This window comes from Hemicordylus capensis, chromosome 6, assembly GCF_027244095.1.
Source record: "Hemicordylus capensis ecotype Gifberg chromosome 6, rHemCap1.1.pri, whole genome shotgun sequence".
NCBI lineage: Eukaryota > Metazoa > Chordata > Lepidosauria > Squamata > Cordylidae > Hemicordylus > Hemicordylus capensis.
The window spans coordinates 38249382-38273980 of record NC_069662.1 but is presented as its reverse complement, the minus strand read 5'-3'; the positions used below and the strand labels follow the sequence as shown (position 1 = coordinate 38273980).

Here is a 24599-nt window from a genome sequence, read left to right as displayed (position 1 = left end):
TTCACATTTGAGTTCTTTGAGGACTCTTGGATGGATGCCAACCGGCCCTGGTGATTTGTTAGGTTTCAGTTTTTCCAGACAGTTTAGAACATCATCCCTTGTCACTTCTATCTGACTCAGCTCTCTAGCCTCCATCCCTAAAAAGCCTGGTTCAGGAGCAGGTATATGCTCAGTATCCTCTGCCGTGAAGACAGATGCAAAGAACTCATTCAGCTTCTCTGCAACCTCCATATCCTCCTTAATAATCCATTTCACTCCCTCATTGTCTAATGTGTTACCCACATGGTGGGTAAGTGGCATCTTGGCATGTACAGAAAAGAATGCCTTCCAACCCGCAGAGGGTTTGATACTTACTTTGGTAAGCAACACTCATTTTACCCCTGCTTTCTTTATTTAGGATGCTGTTTTCCTGTGGCTTAATAGTTGTAGGGAAATGGTGGAAACCTCATGGGAAGAACAAAGGCATAGCATGTACCTGTCGCTAAAGCAAGATCACACATGCACCCAGGGGTGTAGCTAGGGGAGAGGGGGCCTGTGTTCATCCCTCTCTCTGGCAGCCCACCAGAATGAGGGAGACAATGAAGAAAATAAGGAGGGATGGAGCTGGAGGGCCCTCAGGAGCTGGGGCCCCTGTTCTTTGAACCCTTTCGCTCAATTATAGCTATGCCCCTGCATGCACCATCATTAGAGTTTTGGGTGTGGGTGAGAGAGAGGGTCGGGGGAGAAACTCATTAAAGTAGTAGTTGCAGTCCCAATGAAAATGCCCCATCCTGAAGCTATTGTTTGCCTCAGGAGGGAAACTCCCATTGGCATAAATGGGAACTTCTTTCCTGGGGTTAATAGATGCAGAATGGGGCTTTTTCATCAGAGCCATGGCGCAAAGGGAGGGGGTTAAATATCTTCTCCCTCTGTGCCAGGGTCCCAGGCAGCCCCTTTCCATTGCTACTTTAATGTCAAAAAAGAAGAAAGAAAGAAAAGAAGTTCGATATGTGGGCGGACCCTAATAAACCCTGCCTGAAGTACAGAGTACTTGGTAGCAGCAGTGGAACTGTAGCTCAAGGGCAGAACACATGCTTTGTATACAGAAGTTCCCAGATTCAATTCCTGGCATCTCCAGCTAAGGTTGCCAGAGGCCTTCCCTGTCAAGACCCTGGATAGTTGCTGCGAGTCAGGGTAGACAAATACTGAGCTTAATTGTCTGATTTGGTATAAGGCAGCTTCATTTGCTTATCTGACTTTTACCTGCATTCACATGTGATTATGGGGTGTTTCGTGTGGCTAAGAAGATTTTGGTTTGCTTCTATCTGTGATCGCAGCCAAGGACCAGTTTGAGTACCACTGCCCTAGGACCCTTGGTCCAGAAATCCTTTACACTGACTTTCAGGCCTTAAATAGCCAGTGCTTGTGCTCTGTCACTAAGATACAACCTGCACATTGTTACCACTGGCCATTTATCTCTGCACAGAGATGGCTACGAAGGACATGGAAACTAACCTGTCATGGACCAGATCTGTTGAATACAGTGATCTCAGCTGTAGATGGGTAGGCAAAGAGAGCTATTCACTTGAGTGGTATAGCCTAGGCCGGGGCTGCTCAGGCCCTCCTGCAGATGTGGGCCTACAGCTCCCATAATTCCTGGCTATTGGCTGCTGTGGCTAGGGATTATGGGAGTTGTAGACAAAACAACAACAACAACAACTGGGGGACCTAAGTTGAGCAGGCCTGGCCTAGGCCCACAGCATTACACTCCTGAAATATTGGCTTCTGTAGGGGTGACTGAGATAAATCACACAAGACCACAAATATATTTTCATGAAGCTTTCTCTAACATTTAGAAAAAACATGTGTGTTCTCTCTCTCTCTCTCTCTCTCTGCCTACTCTGGATTTGCTTTTCCTGAAACTTCAGCATGTTTCCTTTCAGAAATATTGGCTGACATCCAACTAAGGCACTACTTGTTCTGCTAACATGCTGAATCTGGGGGAAGAGGTGATCTTTTAAAATTATATTTTTTAAATTATTCTTGAAGAGGCCATTTGAGCATGTGCGGTGGCCATTTTGTTTTCAGTAGCCAGTTTTTTTAAAAAAAATTATTTCTAAAAACGGCCACCGCACATGCTCAAATGGTCCCTGTGAGGTCCTAAAGGCCAGCGGCGGGAGGGGGAACCTTTTCAGACTCCCCACACATGGCCTTTAGGATGCCCTCCCAAAGAGGCTACAGGTAAATAAATAAATTAATCTATATATATAATTCTCCTGGGTGTGCCCAGGAGAAATGCGTCCTGGCAGCCCAGCTGATTGGCTGAGCGGCGGACACGCCTGATTGGCTGAGGCGCACTTAGGAGGATTGGTCGCCACGGCCACGGTGGGCCCAGTCACAGAGGCCAGAGGCGGCGCAGACCCGGCCCAGCTATGGAGGCAAGGCCCAGGAGGGGGGAAAGAAAGCGTGGGGGCAGAAGTGGCAGTGGGGAGAGGCAGCTGGGCCCAGAAGCGGAGACTGGGGCAGAAGGTGTGTGTGTGGGGGAGAGGTAACCGCCGGCCCCAAAGAGCACACAGATGCTCTGTGTGGGGTCGGCTAGTATAATATAATATATAAGTCACTGTACACATTTAGTTTGGCACTAAGTACAGAGAATCAGGGCTTGTGAAAACTGAGCTGAAGCTTATGAGCTAGGATTGTATTCATTTGCTCTTACTTTGCTTCTTGTGATAAGTGAGTTAAATGTGATGTCTTAATAATATGGCTATTAATGGTGAGTTTGTCTTTGAATCAGTGTGAAATCCTTAGTATTAAGGCCCACTGGGAGTTTCTTACTCTCTTTCTCTCATTTTAACTGTCTTTCTGAAATACTAGAATATATTCCAAGCAGTGACACAGTTTACTCTGCATATCCTTTAATTATTTTCAGAGTATCTGGGAAAAGTCAAATTCTCCATTTATTTTTAAAACTTATGTAATAGTGATGCTACAATGCATAGTAGAGAATTAGACAGGCACTTCTGTTTAGTTTTCTAAGTACACCTCCACATAGTATTTGGGTATTTCATGAGCCACAGCATACTGAAATTAGTAGTTTTCCAGCATTTTTTGGTCTGGCTACGTCCACTGCTAAATAGTTTTGGAAATATTAAAAGATTAACGAGCTTGACTTGTATTTTATGGTAAAGTTATCTCAAAGATGGGTGTCAGATGTTTGGACAGGGGGCACAATTTCAGTGCTTGCCCTAGGCGCTATTTTCCCTAGATACGCCTCTGCCTCCAAGGCGCCCCTCCCTGTCCTTTCTATAGAGTTTATACCCAGGGATAACAGTGTCCCACCGGTTCTCACTGTTCCACCATGTTTCTGTTATGCCCACTATGTCTATTTCTGCGTTAGCAACCAAGCACTCCAGCTCACCCATCTTGGATCGGAGGCTTCTGGCATTGGCATACAAGCACCTATACACTGAATCTCTCCCCTCATGTATGCTATTCTTTTGACTCTTTGACCTTCTGGCACAGGCTCCCGTCTGCTCTTTATGCGGTTCTGCTCTGTCCCCTTCTGTTTTATTTGAATTCTTTGCAGCCTCAGACTTTAAAGGATGGCTTTTGCCAAATGGGATACTGCCCAACTCCCATCGGCTGTTCCCCAGGTGTCATTTTAAAAGCTGCTCTGCAACCTTTTTGATTTTAAGCGCCAGCAGTCTGGTTCCATCTTGGTTCAAGTGCAGCCCATCCCTTTTGTACAGGCCTTGCTTGCCCCAAAATGTGTCCCAGTGCCTAACAAATCTAAACCCCTCCTCCCGGCACCAACGTCTCATCCACACATTGAAGCCCCTCAGCTCTGCCTGTCTCACTGTACTTGCGCGTGGAACAGGTAGCATTTCTGAGAATGCTACCTTGGGGGTCCTGGACTTCAAAATGCTACCTATCAGCCTAAATTTGGCTTCCAGGACCTCCCGACTGCATTTCCCCACATTGTTGGTGCCGGTGTGCACCACGACAGCCGTCTCCTCCCCAGCTAAAACACAGAGCCCTGTGTTTTTCTTTTGGTAGAATACTGGAGGGGTTTGCCATTGCCTCCTCCTGCACAGTACGAGATTATGCCTTTTAGCATCTTCTTATATCGCTGCTGCCCGATATTGTACCAGCGGGAATTCGAACCGGCAACCTTCTGCTTGTTAGTCGAGCATTTCCCCGCTTGGCCATTAGGTGGTTAGTTAGGTGCAAAAAGACCTGCTCTGTAGTCAGGGAAAGGCTGCATTCAGCAATGGGGCTCATGTCTGAGATCTGGTGCATTCTTAAACCTGCCCATCCCCTGGAATTTCTATATGGCAACTAGATACCTTTGCCTGTGGGTGCAACCGCAGTCACACAGCCTTTTGCTAGTTTCGTGTTTAGGAGAACAGGTTCAAATGTCAGTGCAAACTCACAAAATGTTCACTATCAGTGTGCACAAGAGCACTGTTCACACATTACGTTCAACGCATGTATTCTGTATACAGCGCGTAAACGTACATATGCAAGCACATACAGTTTATTCACATATTATGTTCCGTTATGCACGCAGTACTGCACTTCCTGTTGTACCCTGCATTTGAAGGGGATCTGTGCCCATGTACAGTTTTAAAATGAATGCATGTATAGTGATTCACATCAAAACATGTACACAAGTGTACTACAATGTAATGTCTCAATAGGGCTAAGATTTCAGCAAATGTGTGTCTCTGCAAAGTAACACATACACACACATACTCAAAGCACACACTTCCAGACGGGATATATTAAAACATATTGGCTGATATCCATACTAATGCTGCGCTAGTGCAAACATGGCCTAGTGCAAAGATGTTTAGCAAGGTAGTTCGGCTGAGCTGGAAGCTTGTTTTCCAGGCTAGATTTGTGCTTGTGCAACTTGGGGCATACATATGGCTGCGAAACGTCTCCCTCAGTGCATATACATTGCAGGGAATGTTGCAAAGCTATCCGCTATCCTTGGTGCACAAGCAGACTGAAAGTGCAAGGGTTTGCTCATCTTTGAGCATCTGCTTGGCTACACAACCTATTTGCGTGCATGCATCTTTGTTTGTTGCACTAGTGCAGTGTGAGTCTGGGTGTTAGTCATTAAAATCTTCCACTTAGCCCTACCACACACCATTTCCCCCAACACATATGTTATTCTCTCCTTCACATATAGGGGAAAAAAATCTTTGATACTTCATATTCTGAAATATTGCCCCCCACTTAGTTTAAAAAAAAAAAAGCCTCCCTACCTTTGCTCACAAATACCTTCAAACTGTACACGACCACAGCTTTGATGCACATACATGCAAATCTATGTGCCACTCCAATATTTACTGCCCTTGCTTATTCTGTGTTGTCATGCTCAAACATCAGTCACGGCTGAGGAAAACAAAAACAGGATCTCAAAGCATCACAGCTTCACACACACAATTTTTAAATCCCAAAGGATAGAAGATACAGAAAGCAAGCAAATTATTCTTTCTTCACATTAGACCAACATTAGACCAACTAGATACTTATATGCAAACTCCACATTTATTGTTCAATTCAATTAATTTACTGTTCAATTAAATTCAATTTTTATACCGCCTTCCATAAGTTTACAGAAGTTAAAATATTATAAAATCTCATTAAAATCACAATTAAGAACTTAAAATTAGTTAAACAGTAAAAACCATAAAACACCAAAAACCCAACCAAAAAACCCAAACATAAGCTGGTCCAATATTTTTTTTAACATGTATTTTTTGAAACTAGACAACTTTCAAACTGACAAATGATCACAATCACATACTTCACACACACACACACACACCATGCTCCCTTTATCATCACCACTCTAAGCAGAGCAACGTGAAGACCCACCTTGCTACAATGATGCAATGAGCTTCTGAACCGTGATAAATTAGACAAATTGGAAAAATCTGATTAGTGCTCTTAAGTTTGAAGACACTTGTAGAAGGAATCAAGAGACAACTGAACTCCAGCTCACATATTCAATGTATTGACAGTTGATTAGACAATTCCAGCATTTTCTGATCCCAAGATCTTTTTCCTTCTCCTCCTCCCCCCATAAGAATAATCCCCCTTTCTTTTGTCTGGTCTAGAGAGACAAAAATCAATCAAGCAGCCAATTCCTTCAGTCTTTTTCTTTGCTAGCCAAACCAAGGAGTGCAACTTCTTCCAAGGATACAAAGAAAGCACAACACTCAAGCAGAAGCAGCATATTATTTTCCTTCTCTTCCTTTTGATTTGATGCAGGCTGTGTACAGACGTCAACATTTTCAGAGAAGCGGGGTCACTATCATAGAACCATTGTTGTCCACAATACAGAATACAGAGAGCTCTGTCTCATCCCTAGCAAAGCGAATGGATTTTGTAGACTGTCAGTGCCCTGTACCTGGAAAAACCTGATTTCTCCACCCTGTTATATGTGTAGCTGTTGTGGATGCTTATTGGCTAGCACCTATGCCCTACCCCCAAACCTTCAAAGCAGCTGGTCAGCTGTTTTCAAAGTTTTATTTAACAAGGTGACAATGAATGCATACGTTGTTAATCCCTATAGCTGAATTTTGAAACACTGAGCAAGAATTATAAATCTGCACACATAAATACAAAGTGGCGCTTTAAAAAAAGGGGGGGAAATACAATCCCATTCCCCTTCACAGCAGTGCCCCACTATATAAAGACTATTTTATTATTTCTTCAAAACCCTTTTGCATAGAACAGAGTCCACATTTTCCTTCTCTAGCTCAACACTAGAGTTAACATTGACTGGGTTTTAAAATACTTCTTTGAAAGACCAAACAAGCGATATAGACTCTGCTACAAGACTTTCTCCCACCCTGGGACAGTTTTTCTCCTTGATTACATGTATGTTTATTTAGCAACTGAAGCAGGATTGGGGATGGAGTTACCCTATTCGTAAGGGTGCAAGACAGTCCCCATAGCCCCCACATAGTTAATGGGCAATAGAATTGCTTGCTCAGTACTCCTTCAGGAAAAAGCTTGTTGATGTCATGGAAAGGGAGGCCCAGTCGACAGGCATGTAGCCAGTGAGGCACAAAAGCTTCCTTGTAGGGGGAGATTTGAAGCATCAGGAGAGCTCTGTTGCAATTCTTCCTGTCTGACAGCTCAAGTTCCAAAAAGGATTAAGCTACTCACGAGGAAGCTGAAGAGGGAACAGAATGGGTACAGAGACAGGCATTATTATTATTATTGTTGTTTACACAGTCAGACAGGTGTTATTGACTGGTTTGTTTTATCCAGACATCAAGTCCTTCCCAAGGAACTGGGATGACTGAATTTTATTATCAATATTGTTCTTGTTGTTATTATAGATATTGTAGCAGAATATAGGCTGTTCCCAGTAAAATTGCTTTTTGTAATTGGCTGATGGTGATTTCTGTGGCCTCTATGGTGTTGAGGTGCTCTTCAAGTTGTTTTGGAATTGCACCTAGGGTGCCAATTACCACTGGGATTATTTTGGTCTTTTTCTGCCACAGCCTTTCAATTTCAATTTGTAGATGATGATGATGATAATGATGATGATGATGATGATGATGATGATGATGATGATGATGATTTATTCAATTTCTATACCGCCCTTCCAAAAATGGCTCAGGGCGGTTTACACAGAGAAATAATAAATAAATAAGATGGCTCCCTGTCCCCACAGGACTCACAATCTACAAAAGAAACATAAGGTAGACACCAGCAGCCACTGGAGGGATGCTGTGCTGGGGGTGGACAGGGCCAGTTACTCTCCCGGTGCTAAATAAAGAGAATCACCCCATTAAAAGGTGCCTCTTTGCCAAGTTAGCAGGCATAGCAGAAGTATCAAATCAAAAGTATCAAAATATTTATAACTGCTATTTATTACTTCTAACATTGATATACCCCACCTTTCTACTTCAATGAAGTGCTCAAAGTGGCGGACACAACAAGGTTAGAATAACAAACCAGAGGCGTCCACATTGCGCAGCAAGCCACCAGTCCATGAGAGAGTCACTCTTACTGCTTCGGAGCCACTCTGCAGCCCGCCCACACTGCTTATACAACATAAGCAGTATGTTATGTAAGCAGTATAGTCTGTCTTACAGTATGTCTTACAGTAACATAAGGAGCACATATTAGGTGTGCCACAAGCTGTGCATTTTGCTGTGCGGCATGAACATACTTGCCCTACTGCAACAGGCCAGTGTGGTGTGGTGGTTAGATGGTTGGACTAGGATTGGTCCAAGCTCAAATCCCCATTTAGCCATGAAGCTCACTGGGTGACTCTGGGCCAGTAACATAGGAAGCTGCCATATACTGAGTCAGACCACTGGTCCATCTCGCTCAGTACACTGACTGGTAGCAGCTTCTCCAAAGTTTCAGGCAGGAATCTTTCTCAGCCCTACCTGGAAATGCCAAAGAGTGAACCTGGTGCTTTGTGCAGCATGCAAGCAGATGCTCTACCACTGGTCTTACAGGCTCACCCCCTAAGCTGGCAGTGCTCACATGTAGTCACCCATTTAAATGCAAACCAGGGCAGATCCTGCTTAGCAAAGGGGACAATTCATGCTCACTAACTGCAAGACCAGTTCTCCTCCTCTCACTTTCTATGCTGCTCCCTTTGGGGATGATGGGGGGTAGCATTACAAATGCAATGATGGACTACTTAGTAGACATGGAGCAGCCTCACAGTCAGAGGCGGTGCGGGCAGGCTGCCGTGTGGCTCAGAAGCAATGAGCACACCTCTCTCTTGGATTGGTCGCTCGCTGCACAGTATGTGGGCCAGACACAATATAATGTGAACAGTAGAAAACAAAACAAAGATCAGGTCCATTGAAACAGACATGATTTCAAATGGCACTGGAACATTTTAACAGTGAGGGGACCAGTGGATCTCCTGGGCTAGGAAGCTTCATGTCTTGGGCATCACCACTGAGAAGGCCTTCCCTTGTTCCTGCTAACATTATGTCAGACTTATGATCTTGTGACTGCAACAAAACGTTGGGCAAAAAAAAGGGAGCAAAAACCAGGCAGAGCCTTCTTACAATCCAGTTTCAATGATCAAATAAGGGATGGCTAGATCAGGTTGCTTAATGTGCACATGTGCATGCACCCCCATACATACACACACACACTTCCACAAAGATCACTTAGACTTATCACTGTGGGCAGGCTCATACATAATGGCAGCATCTGAGGTTTGCACAAGCACCTGCAGCCCTGGGAGCCCGTGCTTTCCTGCACAAGCCTCTGCTTCTTGTCCAGGTTCTAATATTATGTATGTATGTATGTATGTATTTAATTTATATACTGCCCTTCCAAAATGGCTCATGGTGGTTTACAATAAGGTAAAAACAATTAAAACAAGTTAACCTCACACACAACAGGCAATTCACGCTGCCTGTGATCAGAAACCAATCCATTCCGAACAAGCCCATCCAGCCTCTTCTATCCAGCAAAGCATGGAAGTTGGAATCTGCCCCCAAGGCATGTTTTGGGTTATAAGTGTCCCTAACTCCATGACCCAGTCTGTTCCCTTGTCCATTCATTCATTCATTCATTTATTTGATTTTTATACCGCCCTTCCGAAATGGCTCAGGGTGGTTTACAATTAAAAACAGAAACCATTAAAACCAATAACAATTGAAACAGAGATATAAACATGAATACCAATTAAAACAGATCTTAAAAAACAAACTCTCAGAACAATTAAAACCCTGAAAACCAGGTTAACATTAAAACAATTACAACTAGTTAAAAACCCTGAAAGGCCAGGCCAAACAGATGGGTTTTAAGGGCTCTCTTGAAGGTCAGTAGGGAATTAAAATTACAAATTTCTGCTGGGAGTGCATTCCACAGCCTGGGAGCAGCTACTGAGAAGGCCCACCTCTGAGTCACCACCCAACGAACCGGCGGTAACTGGAGACGGACCTCCTCAGATGATCTTAATATGCGGAGGGAATCATGTAAAAGAAGGCGCTCTCTAAGATATCGCGGACCCAAGCTGTTCAGGGCTTTAAAGGTAATAACCAGCACTTTGTATTTTGCCCGGAAACATATCGGCAGCCAGTGTAACTGTATCAAAACAGGCATAATATGGTCTCTCCGGGTTGCCCCAGAGACCAGTCTGGCTGCTGCATTCTGAACTAACTGAAGTTTCCAGACTACGTACAAAGGCAGCCCCATGTAGAGCGCATTGCAATAGTCAAACCGGGAGGTTACCAGCTGATGCGCCATAGTTTCACTTTTCACTTGGGACTCCATCGCAACAGGTGTTCTCCATCCCACTAGTGGACTCCATTTTCGTGCTCCCTTGTATTTGGACACTTGGGACTCCACTACAGCTTGATCCGCTAGAGCAGTGTTTCTCAACCGCCGGTCCGCGGACCGCTGCCGGTCCGCGGAGGGTTGAGTGCCGGTCCGCGACCCAGCTGCTAGGAAGGCAGGGCTCTGAAGAGTAGGCGGCGGCAGCAATTGGAGCCGAACCGTTTCCATTTGTTTTTCTCTCCCCGGTATAAGCTTGGCCAATATGGGTGGAGCAGGGGCGGGGCTTGTGCCGAAGCGGGAAGATGGCCTGTGAGTGCAGGAATCGGGGCAGGCTTGTGCCGAGGCTGAAACCCACCCTTCCTGCCTGCTGGCGTCTCCCGCGGCAGACTTCAGCTTGGAAGCACCTCGGGCACTAGGAGCTCCAGCAGCAGCAATGAAGCCCGCAGGAGGCGGCGGTGGCGGCGAGCAAGAGGCTGCTGCTGCTGCTGCCGCCTCAAAGCCCAGCCAGCCCGAGAGCAGGACGCTGCACCTCCCGCGCAAGACGCCGCAAACCGCAAGCTCTGGCCCCACAGCGAGCGAGAGCCAGCGCCCACGAGAGGAGCGGCAGGACGCGGCGGCGGCAGTAGCTCCAGGGTCGGAGAGCCGCTTTGGGTAAGTAGCACAGCAGAAGCAGCAGCTCGGGGGTGACGGAATTTGTATCGGGGGCGGGGGGCATCATTATCAGGCCACAGACGCCCCCCTCCCTCCCTCCCTCCCATGCGCCTCCCTCGCAAGTGTGGTTTGCCCAAGAATCTAAAATTTCCCAAGTTTGCCCAAGAATCTAAAGATTCTAAATGGCAGTTTGATTCAGCTCCAGTATTGATTTCTACAGAGGATGTTGCTGCGCAAATATGACACGTGTTCCTGCGGCAGTAAAATTATTTCTGGCAAAACCCCGCTCTCGACTCCTCTACGGAGCACAACTTTGTTTGTATAGCAACTCCCTGCACTAGAGGCATGGTGCAAACATTTATGAGAAACATTTTTCAAGTTCCTCAATGCATATCCAATGTAGTTCCCCATGTAGAAGCAGCCAACCCTGAGGTTGAATCCAGGATATGGTTGAATGTCTTTGATTAAGCCTAAAGTTTAGGCCCTAAAAAACTATCATCCTACTGGTCTGGCTCCCCTGATATTGGCAGACAATACTCTCTTCTGAAAAGAGCAGTTCACCAGAAATTAAATTTATATGGCTTCAGCCCGTAACCTTTATTAAGAATGGGATATGCTCGAGCTAAAGCAGCTCTTAAACAGCACATTTTTGATATGGACGCACAAATAAAAAAATCTTTGATCCCCAAGAGTGTTTTCCTTGGAATCCAATAATTTAATCTTAATCCTGCTAGATACTACTATCTCAAATCACAATTTTCAAATATCGCAGGATGTTTAACATTTATTGTTTAACAAATTTTATTTTATAATATTATTTTAATTACAATGTTAGATGTTATATCTGTTAGATATTTAAAATAAAATTAAACTTGAAACCCCTTTACTAACTGCTGGTCCGGGAAACTGCACACAAAGAATGTAGCGGTCCTTGACACTCTGCACAAATGATTTAGCGGTCCTTGAGTCCAAAAAGGTTGAGAAACACTGCGCTAGAGCTTGATCGATCTGTGTGCCAATCCAGCCAGCTTACCTAGCAGGCGTAGGGAGCTGGGCCCACCAAGACACCTATCTCCTGGTCATCCATCCTTTCACTAATCTCTGCACCCCTCCGGCTTCCCAGATCAATAATTCAAAACACATTATCTGTGTAAACTTTACACATCTGTGTAAACTGCCCTGAGCCATTTTTGGAAGGGCGGTATATAAATAAAATAAATAAATAAAACAAATCATGCCCAAGTGAAGTTCTTTCTCAGATTCACTGTGTATGGTAATTATTTTCCAAATTAATAATTCTATGACATATTTAATTTCTTGAGCTTGGCTACAAGTGAAATACATGGGAATATTTTAAAATAAATAAATATAATCAAGGGGAAATGACTTTGAGAAGTCAGTAATGGGTTTCACCTCCTACTAATGTATCTTTTAAAAACCACAGAGGACCAGGCTCAAACAAAACAAATTTTTATTTACAATTCAGTCTCCAGCAGATTAATATTATACAATATGAGTATGAATGAATGAAGCATTTATTTCAATCATTGATCAGAAAAGCAGAAAGTAAAACATAAAACAAAATCCCAATAAAGAGAAACAAAAGGGGGGAGATCACTTTTACATCCATAAGACAGTTGGAGATCTCACTAATAATACCACCACTCAAACGAAACATTTACTCTGATGAAGCTACCGGCTTCTGATGAACGGTCCTGGCTATTGGAAAAAAACTTGGCAACATTTTAAAAAGTTTCATCAGATGTGTCAGCTAAAAGCAAATTCAGATAAAAATTATCTGAATGCCCTGGAAATTCTTTTACGAAGGGTAATAAATAATAATCACCAATATCCCTATAAAAATGACAATAGAGCAGTACGTGTGCTGTTGTTCCTATACACCCACTATTACAGGGGCAACATAAGGTCTTTTACTGTACCTCCTTTCGAGGACTGCTTTTTTAAGCGCATTGAGACGAGCTAGTGTTAGAGCTTAGTGATACTTGGGAATAGTTATTATACCAAGATATCTAGCTGGTTCATTAAGGACACCTTAGTTTCCCAAGAGAACACCTCTGGATATTTGACTAAGCTCTATCTGCTTCTCCATATCTAGTACACATGCTTAACTATCAACTTGGCTTTTGAAAAATCTATCTATTTTAAATAACCTGGGGATAGCCAGGAGACTTCTTCTCTACAGCTTGTTTCCAATAAACTTGAAAACGATCTGTGAATACCAGTGCTGCCAGACCTGAAGGATGGAAATTCAATTTTAACCATAGCTAAAGATTCTTAGCCATCGACATGTCTTGATTTTGTAGATTCCTTTCTCCAGCGGAAATGCCACATAGGGCATGTACTGTGGTGCCTGAGAATGGCTTCTTAAAAATTTTGATCGAAGGGCTTCTAATTTACCAAATTTCTTTGGTGGTCCGATCTGAACTCCATAGAGTAACTACGTGGAAGATTTAGCTAAAAATAACTTAATTGTGGCAGGTATAAATTGGGAACCACGGGAACGAAAGGAAGAGAAAATAGCCCTTGTAAGATCTCTGTGCATTAGCAGTGCATAATTTGACTGTGCATTTCTGCTGCCTGGTGCTTCAAAAACTATGCCTAGAGATTAAAAGCAAACAACTTGTTCAATGGTATGATTATTTATCTTCCCATTTCTTACTTTGTCCCTTTTGAGAACACCAATACTTTGGTCTTCTCATCATTTATCTCTAAATCATGATCCTTGCAATAAGAAGAAAGGGCATCGAAAGCACGTCTGAGTCCAATTGGTGTTTGAGAAAGAAGTGCAACATCGTCTGCATCAAGTCATACTGACACATATCAGTCGGCCAACTTCGGTGGATGATGATTGGAATGGTTAACATAAGTACCAGGGAAATTAATATACACATTAAAAAGAGTTGGGCAAAATACAGCCCTGCCTTACTCCTCTTTCAACTGGGATTTCTTCTGTAAGAGGACCTTGCCTACTGCATCAGACCTTCAAACTAGTATCCTCATACATCTTGTATATCAGTAAGAGTAGGTGACGGTCAATTGTGGAACACAACCATTTTTGCCCCTAGAAATTTCCCCCTACAAATTGTCCCCTAGAAAATGAGTCAAAAGCATTCCTAAAATAAACCAATGCCACATAAAAAGCTTTGTTTCGCATATATATATATATATATATATATATATATATATATATATATATAAAATATATATTTTCCAGCCAAGTGTGGGAGTATCAGGGCTTGATCCACCATAGAACAACCAGACCGAAAACCAGCCTGCTCGTCTGATAGCATATTTTCCTCTTCCAACCAATCTAATAATTTCTCAAGAAGGTGTTTAGCATGTATTTTACTAACAGCTCCTTTTACTAACAGGATAGGCCAATAATTTACAGGCAAATCCTGTTTGCCCTTCTTATAGAGTGGAATAATTAGCATTATCTGTTGGAACAGTTGCGGTAGCATCTATGGTCGAAAAAAGAGAGGCAAGTACAGGGACCAACCAATCAGGGCTTCCTAAAATCATTTCAATTGTAATCAGATCAGTTCCTGGGGCATTATCAGCTGTAAACTGATGCACTCAAGTTGTCATTTCAGAAACTGACACTGCAGGCCACTCAGGTAAAAAGCCCACATCCAACTTGGTAATACAATCTCCAGACTCCACTGCAGTAAACAAGACACAGAAATGGCTTCCTGAAATAGGATGTGTGGGATGGGATGGACAATATCAAGGCTGACTTTTCACAAGGCGCCAAAATAATGAAGAATTTTTGATACATGCAGCATTAATAGTTGTTGCCAAGTGGCTTCATCAGTTTCCTTCTTTCATTTTAAGCAGTGTCTTCGATTCCCTTTTAAGAGTCTGAGCAGGGAGGGCATTTGAACCATCTCTAGAGGCTTGCTAGCTCTGAATAAGTTTTCTTTTCACCTCTTTGCATTCCTGGTCAAAGCAGGACTTTGAATAGCTTGGATATCTATTTGATCTAATAGAACGTTGTGCTGTTAATGCAATGAAGGCAGGTTTAAGAATCGTAACTAAATTTTCATAATGGTCAAGAATACCTCCATTTGTACTCTTCTCCAGAACTGCAGATCTAGCCTCCTTCAAATGATCAGACTTAAGGTCAACTGCAATTCAATCCCTAACTGGCTCAGACCAGCTAACTCAGACCAGCTAACTAAAGGCTGAACTCCAGCTGCAATAAAATAATCTTCATCTCTATTTTAAAAAGGTTGTCCCCCAAAGGAATTAATATATAATACACCAGGAAGATGATCGCTGCCTGGGCAGCTGGCCACCTTGAATTCCTGCAAATAATCAATTAGATTCCTTAAAATCATAACCATCGATAGTAGACATTTTAGCTAGCCAATTCTCCTGTCCTGCACTATTTAATAAATATACATCTAATCTGGCCCTGGTTCTTGGAAGACATAAACCAGCAGAGTTCCCAACCCGGTCCTTGACTTGCTGGGAACCAAGAGGAGGTGGGGCTTGGCCTACATCAGGTGGGCTTTCTTTGCACTTTTGATCAAATGCTATATCCTTAAACCCATACGCCCATTACAATCCCCTACCACTATAACATAGCATGTGCCATAAGTTTTGGGTGGTATAAAATATGTTAAACAAATAAATACATAAGGAAGGGAATTTAACTATTTTATCAAAGAATCTTCAAATTCCCGCCCCCCTCCCCCATTTCATCGATTTGTGTGTGGGTCCGCCCTGGTGGAAAATAAACGTTTTCTAAACTAGAAACTAAGCTCTTAGTTTCTAAACTTCCTTCAGCATGGTGGAAAACAAACATTTACCAGTAATATGCGGACACTGTCAAATTTGATCTCAACAGCCATCACTAAATGCTGGAAGGGTGGCAGATAGTGAATGTTGCTTGAAGAGCAGTGGAGACCAACCAACTTAACCCACCACATCATCTATGTCTCCCTGAGCCTGCAACTTCATTCAGGGAGAGAGAGTTAACACCATCTAGACTAAGCTCTTCATCAAACCACGTTTCCTGCAGCATCACAAAATCAGAATCTGAAATCGATTCCATCAACGAGACATCCTTAATCTTAGACCTCCAACTTCCCACATTCCATGTGATCAAAGAGAAAGGCCTCACATATCTCACAGATGTTAAATGTCGCTTAGTTACTTCCAAATGATGAATTGCAGTTCCTTCTCTATTTGGTGCTGGTTCTTCTGAACCTGTAATTGATGGAGGTAGGCCATTCATTCCAGCAGAATCACTCTGTGGCACCTCCATTGCCTCGAACGAAGGTCGGGACCACAAAGACTGTCTTTCCAATTGTGTTGAAGTTAAGGGTTCAGTTAACATACATGGAACAGGAAGACACAAATTTTGGTCACCAATTTCAACCACAGGGTGACTTACTGATTTAATCTGTTTGGCTTCATTACTCCGTAGAGCTTCTTCACATTCAATCAGCCTAAAATTAGGGGCCTCAAAATCCTTTTCAAGCAGTAGTAATGTTGCCGGTTTCATAAACTCCAGGTCAAGGGTCTCTTTGTGATGCTTATGGACAGGATCCAGATGATCTCAATTTTGAAAATTCTGTCTACCTATGGCCGATGAGAATTTAGCCCCATTCAATGCAGATGACTTGGGGTCTTGCTTCAGAGCATCCTTAATAGTGTCAATTCCTCCTTTAGCATCACCATTGAAGGTTGTAACCCTCCTTGAATATTCACTGTCTTTTTAATTTTGCTTGGGAAAATTTCATACTGCATCTTGTACAAAAGTATGTAGAACTCTGGTGGTATGTTGTTTTGAGCTCTGGTTTCTGTTATTTCTCTGCTGTTCTTTGGACACTGGCAGTTTTAAGGGAGAAATATGTGTCCCCCGCGCCGCCACCCCCCGCAGCAACTGTGATTGTTTGTATATGAAATCAGTAGGATCATTTGGTGCTTTCCACCCTTGATCCTCTAAAATCTTTTAATGGTATCCAATTGATTAGGAACCTGACTGATTATTATCTCTGTTTCAGCTGTCAAGAGGCAGAAGGAGGGAGCTGAATCTGAAAAATCAGATCTAACTTGGTCAGAAACCTCATTCGTACCAGTATCAAATCCAGAAGGAACTAGAGAGTCCCTCAAGATGGACGACGATGAATCTTCATTATTAAACAAAGCCTCTAGAAAGCCTCCTACTTGTCCTTGAATAGCAACCACAGAATTGTTGGCTGTGGGCAAGTATATCCCAATTTCAATGTTATTATTTGGTGCTTCCATTTTGTAAATGACAGAGTCTAATTTAGGGTTAGTCAGAAACAGTTCTCCCTGGTGTGATGTCTGCCAGAGGAACAAACGTATTTGAAGTTTCAAAGGAATCCAAAAAACTTACTAATTCCTGGATATTCAAAGATTTGTGGATTTTTGCTTGCTTCGATGTTTTCGCTCCCTTCTGCGGACCCTCTGGGCTGTTTCTCAGGCGCTTCTTGTTTCCCATTCCTGGATGTAGATACTACTAATAATAACAACAATAAAACGTGGACACTTCCACTAATCAGTAACACGGATGGAAGTAGAAATCACACTCCTTTAGAAGTTCATAGAAGGAGAAGGCAGATCCAAAAGCAAAAAGCAAAACTCCCATCAAGTACCTAACCAAGGAAATGCCAATAACCTTGAAAAACTAGAGAAGAAAAGCAAATTAACACCATTTAAAACAGAGCTGGTTGCTCCAGCTGCTGCCTTGGCTGCTCAGCCTCAGTGGTTCTTGAGTATGTATTCTCAAAGCACACAAGGTAGCAACTTGGATAGGTCAACGAGAAAGTTCTTCCCACCCACGTAGGCCCCGATCCAACACAGTTCAGCATGCAAAAGCCTGCCCATTTCAATGGTTTCTGAGCTCACTGAATTCTGTGCCAGACTGTGCAGCGAGTGTGATGCTGTTGAGATCCATGGAGTAACTCAAAGCATTGGGTGGTTGGATGTTTGATCTAACATGGTAGTGCTCTTTTAATAATCAAAGAAGCTTCACTGTTTCACTGTCTCTAATGGAGCAGTTCAGCTTTCTGGTAACTAATTTCCATCTCTTTGGGGGTGGGGGGTGGGAGGAAGAAAGGTCCTGAAAGAAACTCTGCCACCTAGTCCTCCAACGGAATTTCCAGTCCCCGCTTCCTTCCTTCTCTCATCTGCTCTGGATCACGGAGATGAAGGCTCTTCAGGAACTGAGCGGCCCAAAGATCCATCCACGAGTCGAATATTACACCAGCTCATCTGGCAGCTCTCTCTTGGGATTTGGGATGCCACCATCTTGGCATGGAGGTTAAAAAGATATTCTTCAGCGCAATGATAGTCTGTGGTTTTTTTAAAGGCTTTGGTTCAACAACAGACATGCCGATTGTAAAGGCACGCTACTTTTTTTAAAAAGCTTTCAAACCACACTTGGTTACACTTCTTCATGAAGAATATTGACAATAGTCTGGGAGGAGGAGGAGGAGGAGGTTGGGAGTGCCAAGCAAGAGTGCCAGAAAGAGGTCCACTAGCTGGGAGAGAAGACAAGATGGGCCGTGTGTATGACACCGTGGGGGCCAACTGTGGGAACCAGGACATGGTCATCAACGCAACTAATCTGAAGGCACAGCAAATATTCGAGGCCCACCCAGAAGAAGCAGCCAGTGTCACACACATGATCAAGGCAGGCAGTGGCGTCTGGATGGCCTTCTCCTCCGGCTCCTCCCTCTTTCTCTTCCATAGGGAGACCCTGGAGCATCTGCAATGAGAGCAGGGCTTGGTTTGGGAAAGGGGCAGAGGACTGTCCCCATCTCTGAGAAATGTAAGTGGATTCTGGGTTGGAATTCCCAAAGGGAGCAAGAGAAACGGTTTCCCCACCTGAATTTGGCCACATGGGTGTCCAATGTCCATGAGCTGATTGCCCTCAATCATCCCAGAATTCAACTTCCTGGAGGAGGTCCTCTGTTTGGGAAAGAAGACAAGAGATTTCATGAGAGCACGGCTTGGTTTGGGAAAGGGGCAGAGGACCATCCCCATCCTCGAGAATGGAATTCCCAAAGAGAACAAGAGAAATGGCTTCTCCAGCTGCAGTTTGGCCGCAGGGCCTTCCTCAGGGAGTGCCATGTTCGCCCTGGGGAACGATGGGGAAGCCAAGGCACTTTCTCTGGGGAGGGCACTTGGAGGCAAGGTAGGCGGAGGATGTAGGGTCCTCGGAGACCCACGGCAGGCCCAGCAGGAGACCCACCCGGGCCCAGAGCAAGGAGTGAGCTCTGCCTGCCCCATTTCCTTGGGGACGGATGCTACCTTCACTAGATGAAGAGCTGCCTTCGGCTTTGGCCTGGGCTGCCATCCTCCATACTTGGAGAACTGCAAAGGGCAGCAGTGGCTTAATCTTCTCTGCCTGAAGAGAGAGAGAGAGAAAGAAGGACTGTCAGAGCTCTTCTGGGGACCCTTAGCCTGGAGGAGGGGGACCGGAGGATGCCAGAGCCGAGCCAGGCCAGCATGGGGGATACTTACATCAAAGTGGAAGGGGGGCCCAATTGCCAGGTCGAGCAGTAAACAGCCAGCCCTTTCTGCCACCACCTCCTCCCGCTCATCCTTGGTCTCCATCTCACTATTAATGGCCTGTAGGATGAAACAGTCCCTCAGAATGCCACAGCCCTGGTTGAAATCCTCACGCCTGCTGCCCCCTTGCCAGGCTGCTGATAGGGAGGCCCCAAGACGGAGAAAGACCTCGAAGGTGGTTCTCTCCAACGTTTCTACGGCAGCCTCATGAATGAAGCTTCCCAAATTCCCACTGAGTCTCCAACGCCCCCTCCCTCCCAGGTCAGGTGAGCCACGGGGGAAGAGGGTCTCCTTGGGGTGGGGGCCCGCCTATGGATTGCCCTTCCCTGGCTGCTCAGGGTGTCGGGAGGGGGCTGCACATCTGAACGCTGCCCACCGGGATGGAACCGAGGCCTCTCCCGCTGTCATCCCCACCCTAATCCTACCCCCCACCTGGAAGGGCAGGGGAGCCTGCTGACCCCACTGGACCTGGGGATCATCCCTCCTTGGCAGGGAGATGCCACCCACTTACCTCACTGATATGGATGAGGTGCTCCAGGGTGGGCCTTTGGGCCAGGAGGGCTCTGAGCAGGCTCTGCAGGGCCTCCTCGGGTGGCAGAAATGGGCCCTGAGATGGAGAAAGGGAGCCAGTGTGGCTGCTGGAGGCCTGAGGGGTTCACAGCCCCCCCGAAAGGAATAGGCTCCACTGGGCCTCCGAAGAGCCCCACTGGTCCTTTGCCCATCACAGGGGATCAAGGCACCTGTCTCCATCGGCGTGGGTGGGTGGGATGCAGACCTCTAAGCCAGGGTCTTTGCCTAGGAAGGCAGCGGGGCAGGGTGGGATGGGGGCTCTGTCAATATTCACCTCCTGGTCCTGCTGCGGCCCTTGCTCTGGCATCACACACATCCAAAACAGGCATTCAGTGATGATATTGTGTTCCCTGGTCCTGCAAAAGCAGGGCTTCATCTGACTGCCAAGGAAAAGGGGGAAAATTAGAAATCCAGCTGGGGCGGGCGGAGAATGCAGTCAAGGAAAGGGCTGAGGGGGAAGCTTCCGCCCCCTCCCTCAGTGCCCCAATCTGAGGCGTCCTCATCACACAGGATAGGAGAAGGGGGCCGGATCCTGTGGCACTCAAGCTGTCTGTCCCGACGTGGGAGGCCAACGTCCCCAATGCCATTGGGAGGGCATTTCCTCAATGATGCCTCCTGGGAGTGAGGGGGTGGAGGACCAAGAGGCTGTTCCCTTTCCATGCTCCCCCCCCACTCCTGGGTTCCCTGCTGCCTCTTCTCTGCATTGGACTCCTCTCCGGGACATCCTCCAGGGCTCCCACCACTGACCACCCCAGTTCTCCCCCTCCAGGCCCCTCCTGTCCCCAACATACCTCAGCAAGGTGATCGCCTCTGTGCAGAAGGAGAAGAGGTAAGGGGGCACTGGGTCCTCCCAGCTATACCCCATCTCCTCCTGGGAGAGAACAGAGAGCGGGAGGTGAGAGTCACCCCAGAGCCGCTGGGGGGCTCCCCTAGTCCTGCCCCAGCTCCACCTCCCACCCAGCTGGGTTTCACCCTGTTCCAAGGGCTGCCTCCATCCCACTCACCCCCATCCAGGCCTGCCAGCCACCAACCACTCACCAGCACAGCCTGGGCTGCCAAACCCTTCGAGAAGGGAAGGCGTCGCTCCCCTCTCCGGAGGGTGTCCCTGCAGGCCTTGATCAGGGTCTTCAGAAACACGACCCGGTCCCTCCGGTCCTGAAAGGGGCAAGCATGGGGCCATGAAGTAGGGCTGGATTCCCCTTTGATGGCAGGCCCCCTTTTAGGAGAGCCGTCCTGCTGTCCCTTGTACCTCACCACACTGGACACGGCTCTGGACTTCCCTGGGGGGAGCTCTGGGAGGGGTCTTTCCATACCTTCCCTTCTTCCTCACTTTCGGGTCTGGCCTCATTCACCAGGCAGAGCCTGGCCTTGATGAGGCTGCCGGGTGCTGAAGCTGTAGGAAGAGGGGGAGAAGGCAGAAGAGTGAATGGGCCCCCTTAGCAGCCAGACCACCCCCCTCGCCTTCTCCCCCCAGCTCCCTGGCTGGCCCCACCATTCCCTGCAAACTGGGGCCCCTCCTCACCTCCAGCATCCTCAGCAAAGGGCTCCACTGGCTCTGGCTGGCTGCTCCCCACAACCACTGGCAGCGAAGGAGCAGGGCCCACCCGGTTGCTGCGGCCACACAGGCACCACCACCTCCAGGAGGCAGCTGGCTTGGAGGCTGCAGCCTCCCTTGGGGCGTCCAGGGGGGGCACTCTCCTGGACTTCCTGCCCAGGAGTGCTCGGATCCTGTGCAGCCTAGAAGAGCGTGAGGAGAGAGTGAGAACCAGACCCTTGGGCAGAAAGGTTGGCGGGGGAGGGGGGGCCGAGGGGGCAGGGAAACCCTGCAGAGTAGCCAGGAGGGGGATGCCAGGAGCCTCCAGACGACTAGCCCTCTTCAGTCAGTGAGGTGGCTCTTTGGGAAGCTGGCTGCTGGCTTGGGCACAGCCCCTTTGGGGATCCTGGGCACAGCTCTGGGCTGGTGAGGTACAGAAAGGCGATCTGCCAACCCTCAGCAAGGTGGAGACACTTCCCTGTAAGGAAAGGCAAGTCCCTCCTGGGCTCCTGAGTTGAGAAAAGATGCAAGCAGGGAGTGGGTGCTGGAGAAGGGGCCGTGTGGGGCCAGGCCTTCTCTGGGTCTGCCTCGAACTGGCTTGGGAATGGGCTCCCAGTCCATAGAGGAGCTCCTGCATCTCTGGCTGCCTTCCCAAAATCACTTCAGACACGCCTGTGTTCTCAGTAGGGTTTTCCCCCCCTGTTTTGTTTTTGGCCCATATCCGAAACACCTCAATTTTGTTCTTTGTTCGAAACCAGCCAATCCAAAACACCCCAATTTTGTTCTTTGTTCGAAATTGCAAAATGCAAATACGAAATGTTTTGGATGTAAAAAAAACAGCCCCGGGGCAAAACTAGTGGGTGGGGGTGGTTGTGCCCAATGTGTGGAAGCTACTACCCAAATTTCAGAGGAATTGGACAAAAGGCTAATCTTTGGTGAATTTTTGAAGTTTAAGATTTTTTCCATAGGGAATAATGGAGGTTTCAGCAAAAGTATAGCTTCATGTCGGGTGGAGGGAAGAAGAATCTGAGATTCTCTGGTAGTTGCCCAATTCCTTTGGAATCTGTGTTGTGGCAGACTGACAGGCACCCATTGGGGCACTACCAATCAACCCACTCTTCTGCCCCTGAATCCATTCCCAGGCTGGCATGCAGTAGCCATAGCAGCCTGGCAGGCTGGCAACAAGGCGGGTATAGGCAATGGCAACTTAAGGCATGCAATGGGGCAAACTAGTTCTCTCTCTCTCTCTCTTTCTCTCTCTCTTCAATGAGGCAGAAAGGCAGAATGGTGACTACGAACTTGCTGAATGAATTGAAAACCCCTCCTTGAACTCCCCCACACCTTTGCCCCTTCTTCGACCCTTCCCCTGGCCAATGTGGGGTCAGTAAAGAGTGGAAAGAGGCAAAAGAGCCAATGGGGAACAAGGAGGTAATTGTCAGCAGATCAGCCCATGCTTTAGGTCACCGATTGGAAGGCTGGAAGGGCGGGAAATTCAAAGAGATGTCAAACACAAAATGGAGACTGACTCAGAGATCGCCACAAAATGGAAGTCCGAAAGAACAAAACATTTTGTAGCCGAAAAAGGGACGTTTTGTTTTGTATACAAAACTTTTGGATCTGGAAAATGGGTGTTTTGTCTTGTCTACAAAACACCCCAAACAGGCTGTTTTGGGTACAAAAGGTTTTGTACATCCCTAGTTCTCTGCCTGAAACTCTTTTTAAAGTATTTTTTTAAATTATTGTTAAAATTTGTGATTTTAAAAGTGATTTAATGGTTTTTATTGACATTTACATATTGTTTTCAGTTGTGTCCCCTGCCTTGAGAAATTCGATGTTAAGACCGTTTATAAATGCAACGAAACAAAATGAAATAAATCAGTCAATACTCACATGATCCACAGGCTCGTGGCTGTTCTCCAACAAAAGACTTGAAACCTAACACTAACCTAAACCTAAGACTAACAATTAACAACAACAACTAGAAACAACAACTAACCCCAGCCCCAACCGCCTCCCCCTCCCTATCCCAAACAACAAATCCCTGCCTCTGATCGCTCCAATACTCTCTCTCTACTCTATACTCAGTCTCTCACTCTTTCTCTCTCTCTTTCACTCTCACAATCTCGCTCAATCGTACTCTAAAGGACATTCGCTCTCTCAGCCACTCTCACAGACACCCGCTCTCTTCCACTCTCACATTCATTCAAGGGAGCCAGCGATGATTCCTACCCCAGGACACCGTAGTGACGGGTGACGTCACAAAGGGGGACGCATCACCAGCTAACTGCCAACTCAACGGCCGCTGGTCCTCTGGGGTCGAGGACCCTCCTTGGAACTCTGGGGCCCCTGTGGTTCTTCCAGGGGTCTCTCCCTTCCCGGCTACATCCCTGTTCCCCTGAGAGGCCTCCACCTTCTGCACCATGGGTAGAGGGGCACCCTCCCAAATCCCTTCTGGGAGACCCTTCCCACCTCCAGGACTCCCTTCTTTGCTTCTGTGAACCCCACAGGACCCAAGGAGGAGTCCTCCTTTTCTGGGTACCAAATACAATGGCCTACTTGCTAGAGCCATGTCCCTTCCAAAGAGGACTCCATGTACAAGTGGGTCTGCCTTCACCATCCAAAGGGACATCTCACCTGCCCTGATGCTTCCTGAAAAACACACCTTCCGACATTTCAGGGATGAAAAGCGGGCCTTCCAAATGTGTTTCTGGTCCCCCATTCCCATCCGAAGGGGCACTGCTTGACCAGAAACTATCCCCAAGGCAGCAATTACTACTACTACAACTACAAACATTTATGTGCCAGTTTTTGCCATTAGGGTCATTATGAAGGGGATTGAGAATAAAAATGCTATTCTTGTTATTCCTTTATACAAGCCTATGACATTGGCAGCTGGTGGCCAATAGGGTGGTGTGGTGGTGGTGGTGCAGCGAGAAATGAACTCTGTGCATGCTCAGAGGACCCCTTGTCCGTGTGTCCAAAACGTTTTGCACATCCCTAACCATGA

The 24599-nt window shown here is 46.3% G+C and overlaps 2 protein-coding genes across 3 annotated transcripts; one reads left to right on the top strand and one right to left on the bottom strand.

Moving 5' to 3' along the window:
* Positions 1-1675: 1675 nt before the first annotated feature.
* LOC128331913 (myristoylated alanine-rich C-kinase substrate-like) lies at positions 1676-17993 on the top strand. Of its 2 annotated transcripts, XM_053265943.1 has the most exons (3): positions 2407-2508; positions 10653-10917; positions 16953-17993. In XM_053265943.1, the coding sequence occupies exons 1-3, from the start codon at positions 2412-2414 to the stop codon at positions 16978-16980; spliced, it is 390 nt and encodes a 129-aa protein (XP_053121918.1). In that variant the 5' UTR covers positions 2407-2411; the 3' UTR covers positions 16981-17993. The 2 variants fall into 2 exon arrangements, 1 of the variants encoding a protein (XP_053121918.1); XR_008310467.1 differs by lacking the exons at positions 2407-2508; positions 10653-10917 and adding an exon at positions 1676-2220.
* LOC128331912 (uncharacterized) lies at positions 15666-24420 on the bottom strand. Its single transcript, XM_053265941.1, has 11 exons — positions 23483-24420; positions 21581-21795; positions 21372-21451; positions 21097-21213; positions 20850-20929; positions 20333-20438; positions 20000-20095; positions 19441-19548; positions 19228-19324; positions 18802-18885; positions 15666-18682 (listed from the first exon to the last, which is right to left on the bottom strand). Coding segments are annotated over exons 1-10 (939 nt in total). The 5' UTR covers positions 23485-24420; the 3' UTR covers positions 15666-18682; positions 18802-18847.
* Between the last annotated feature and the right edge of the window lie 179 nt (positions 24421-24599).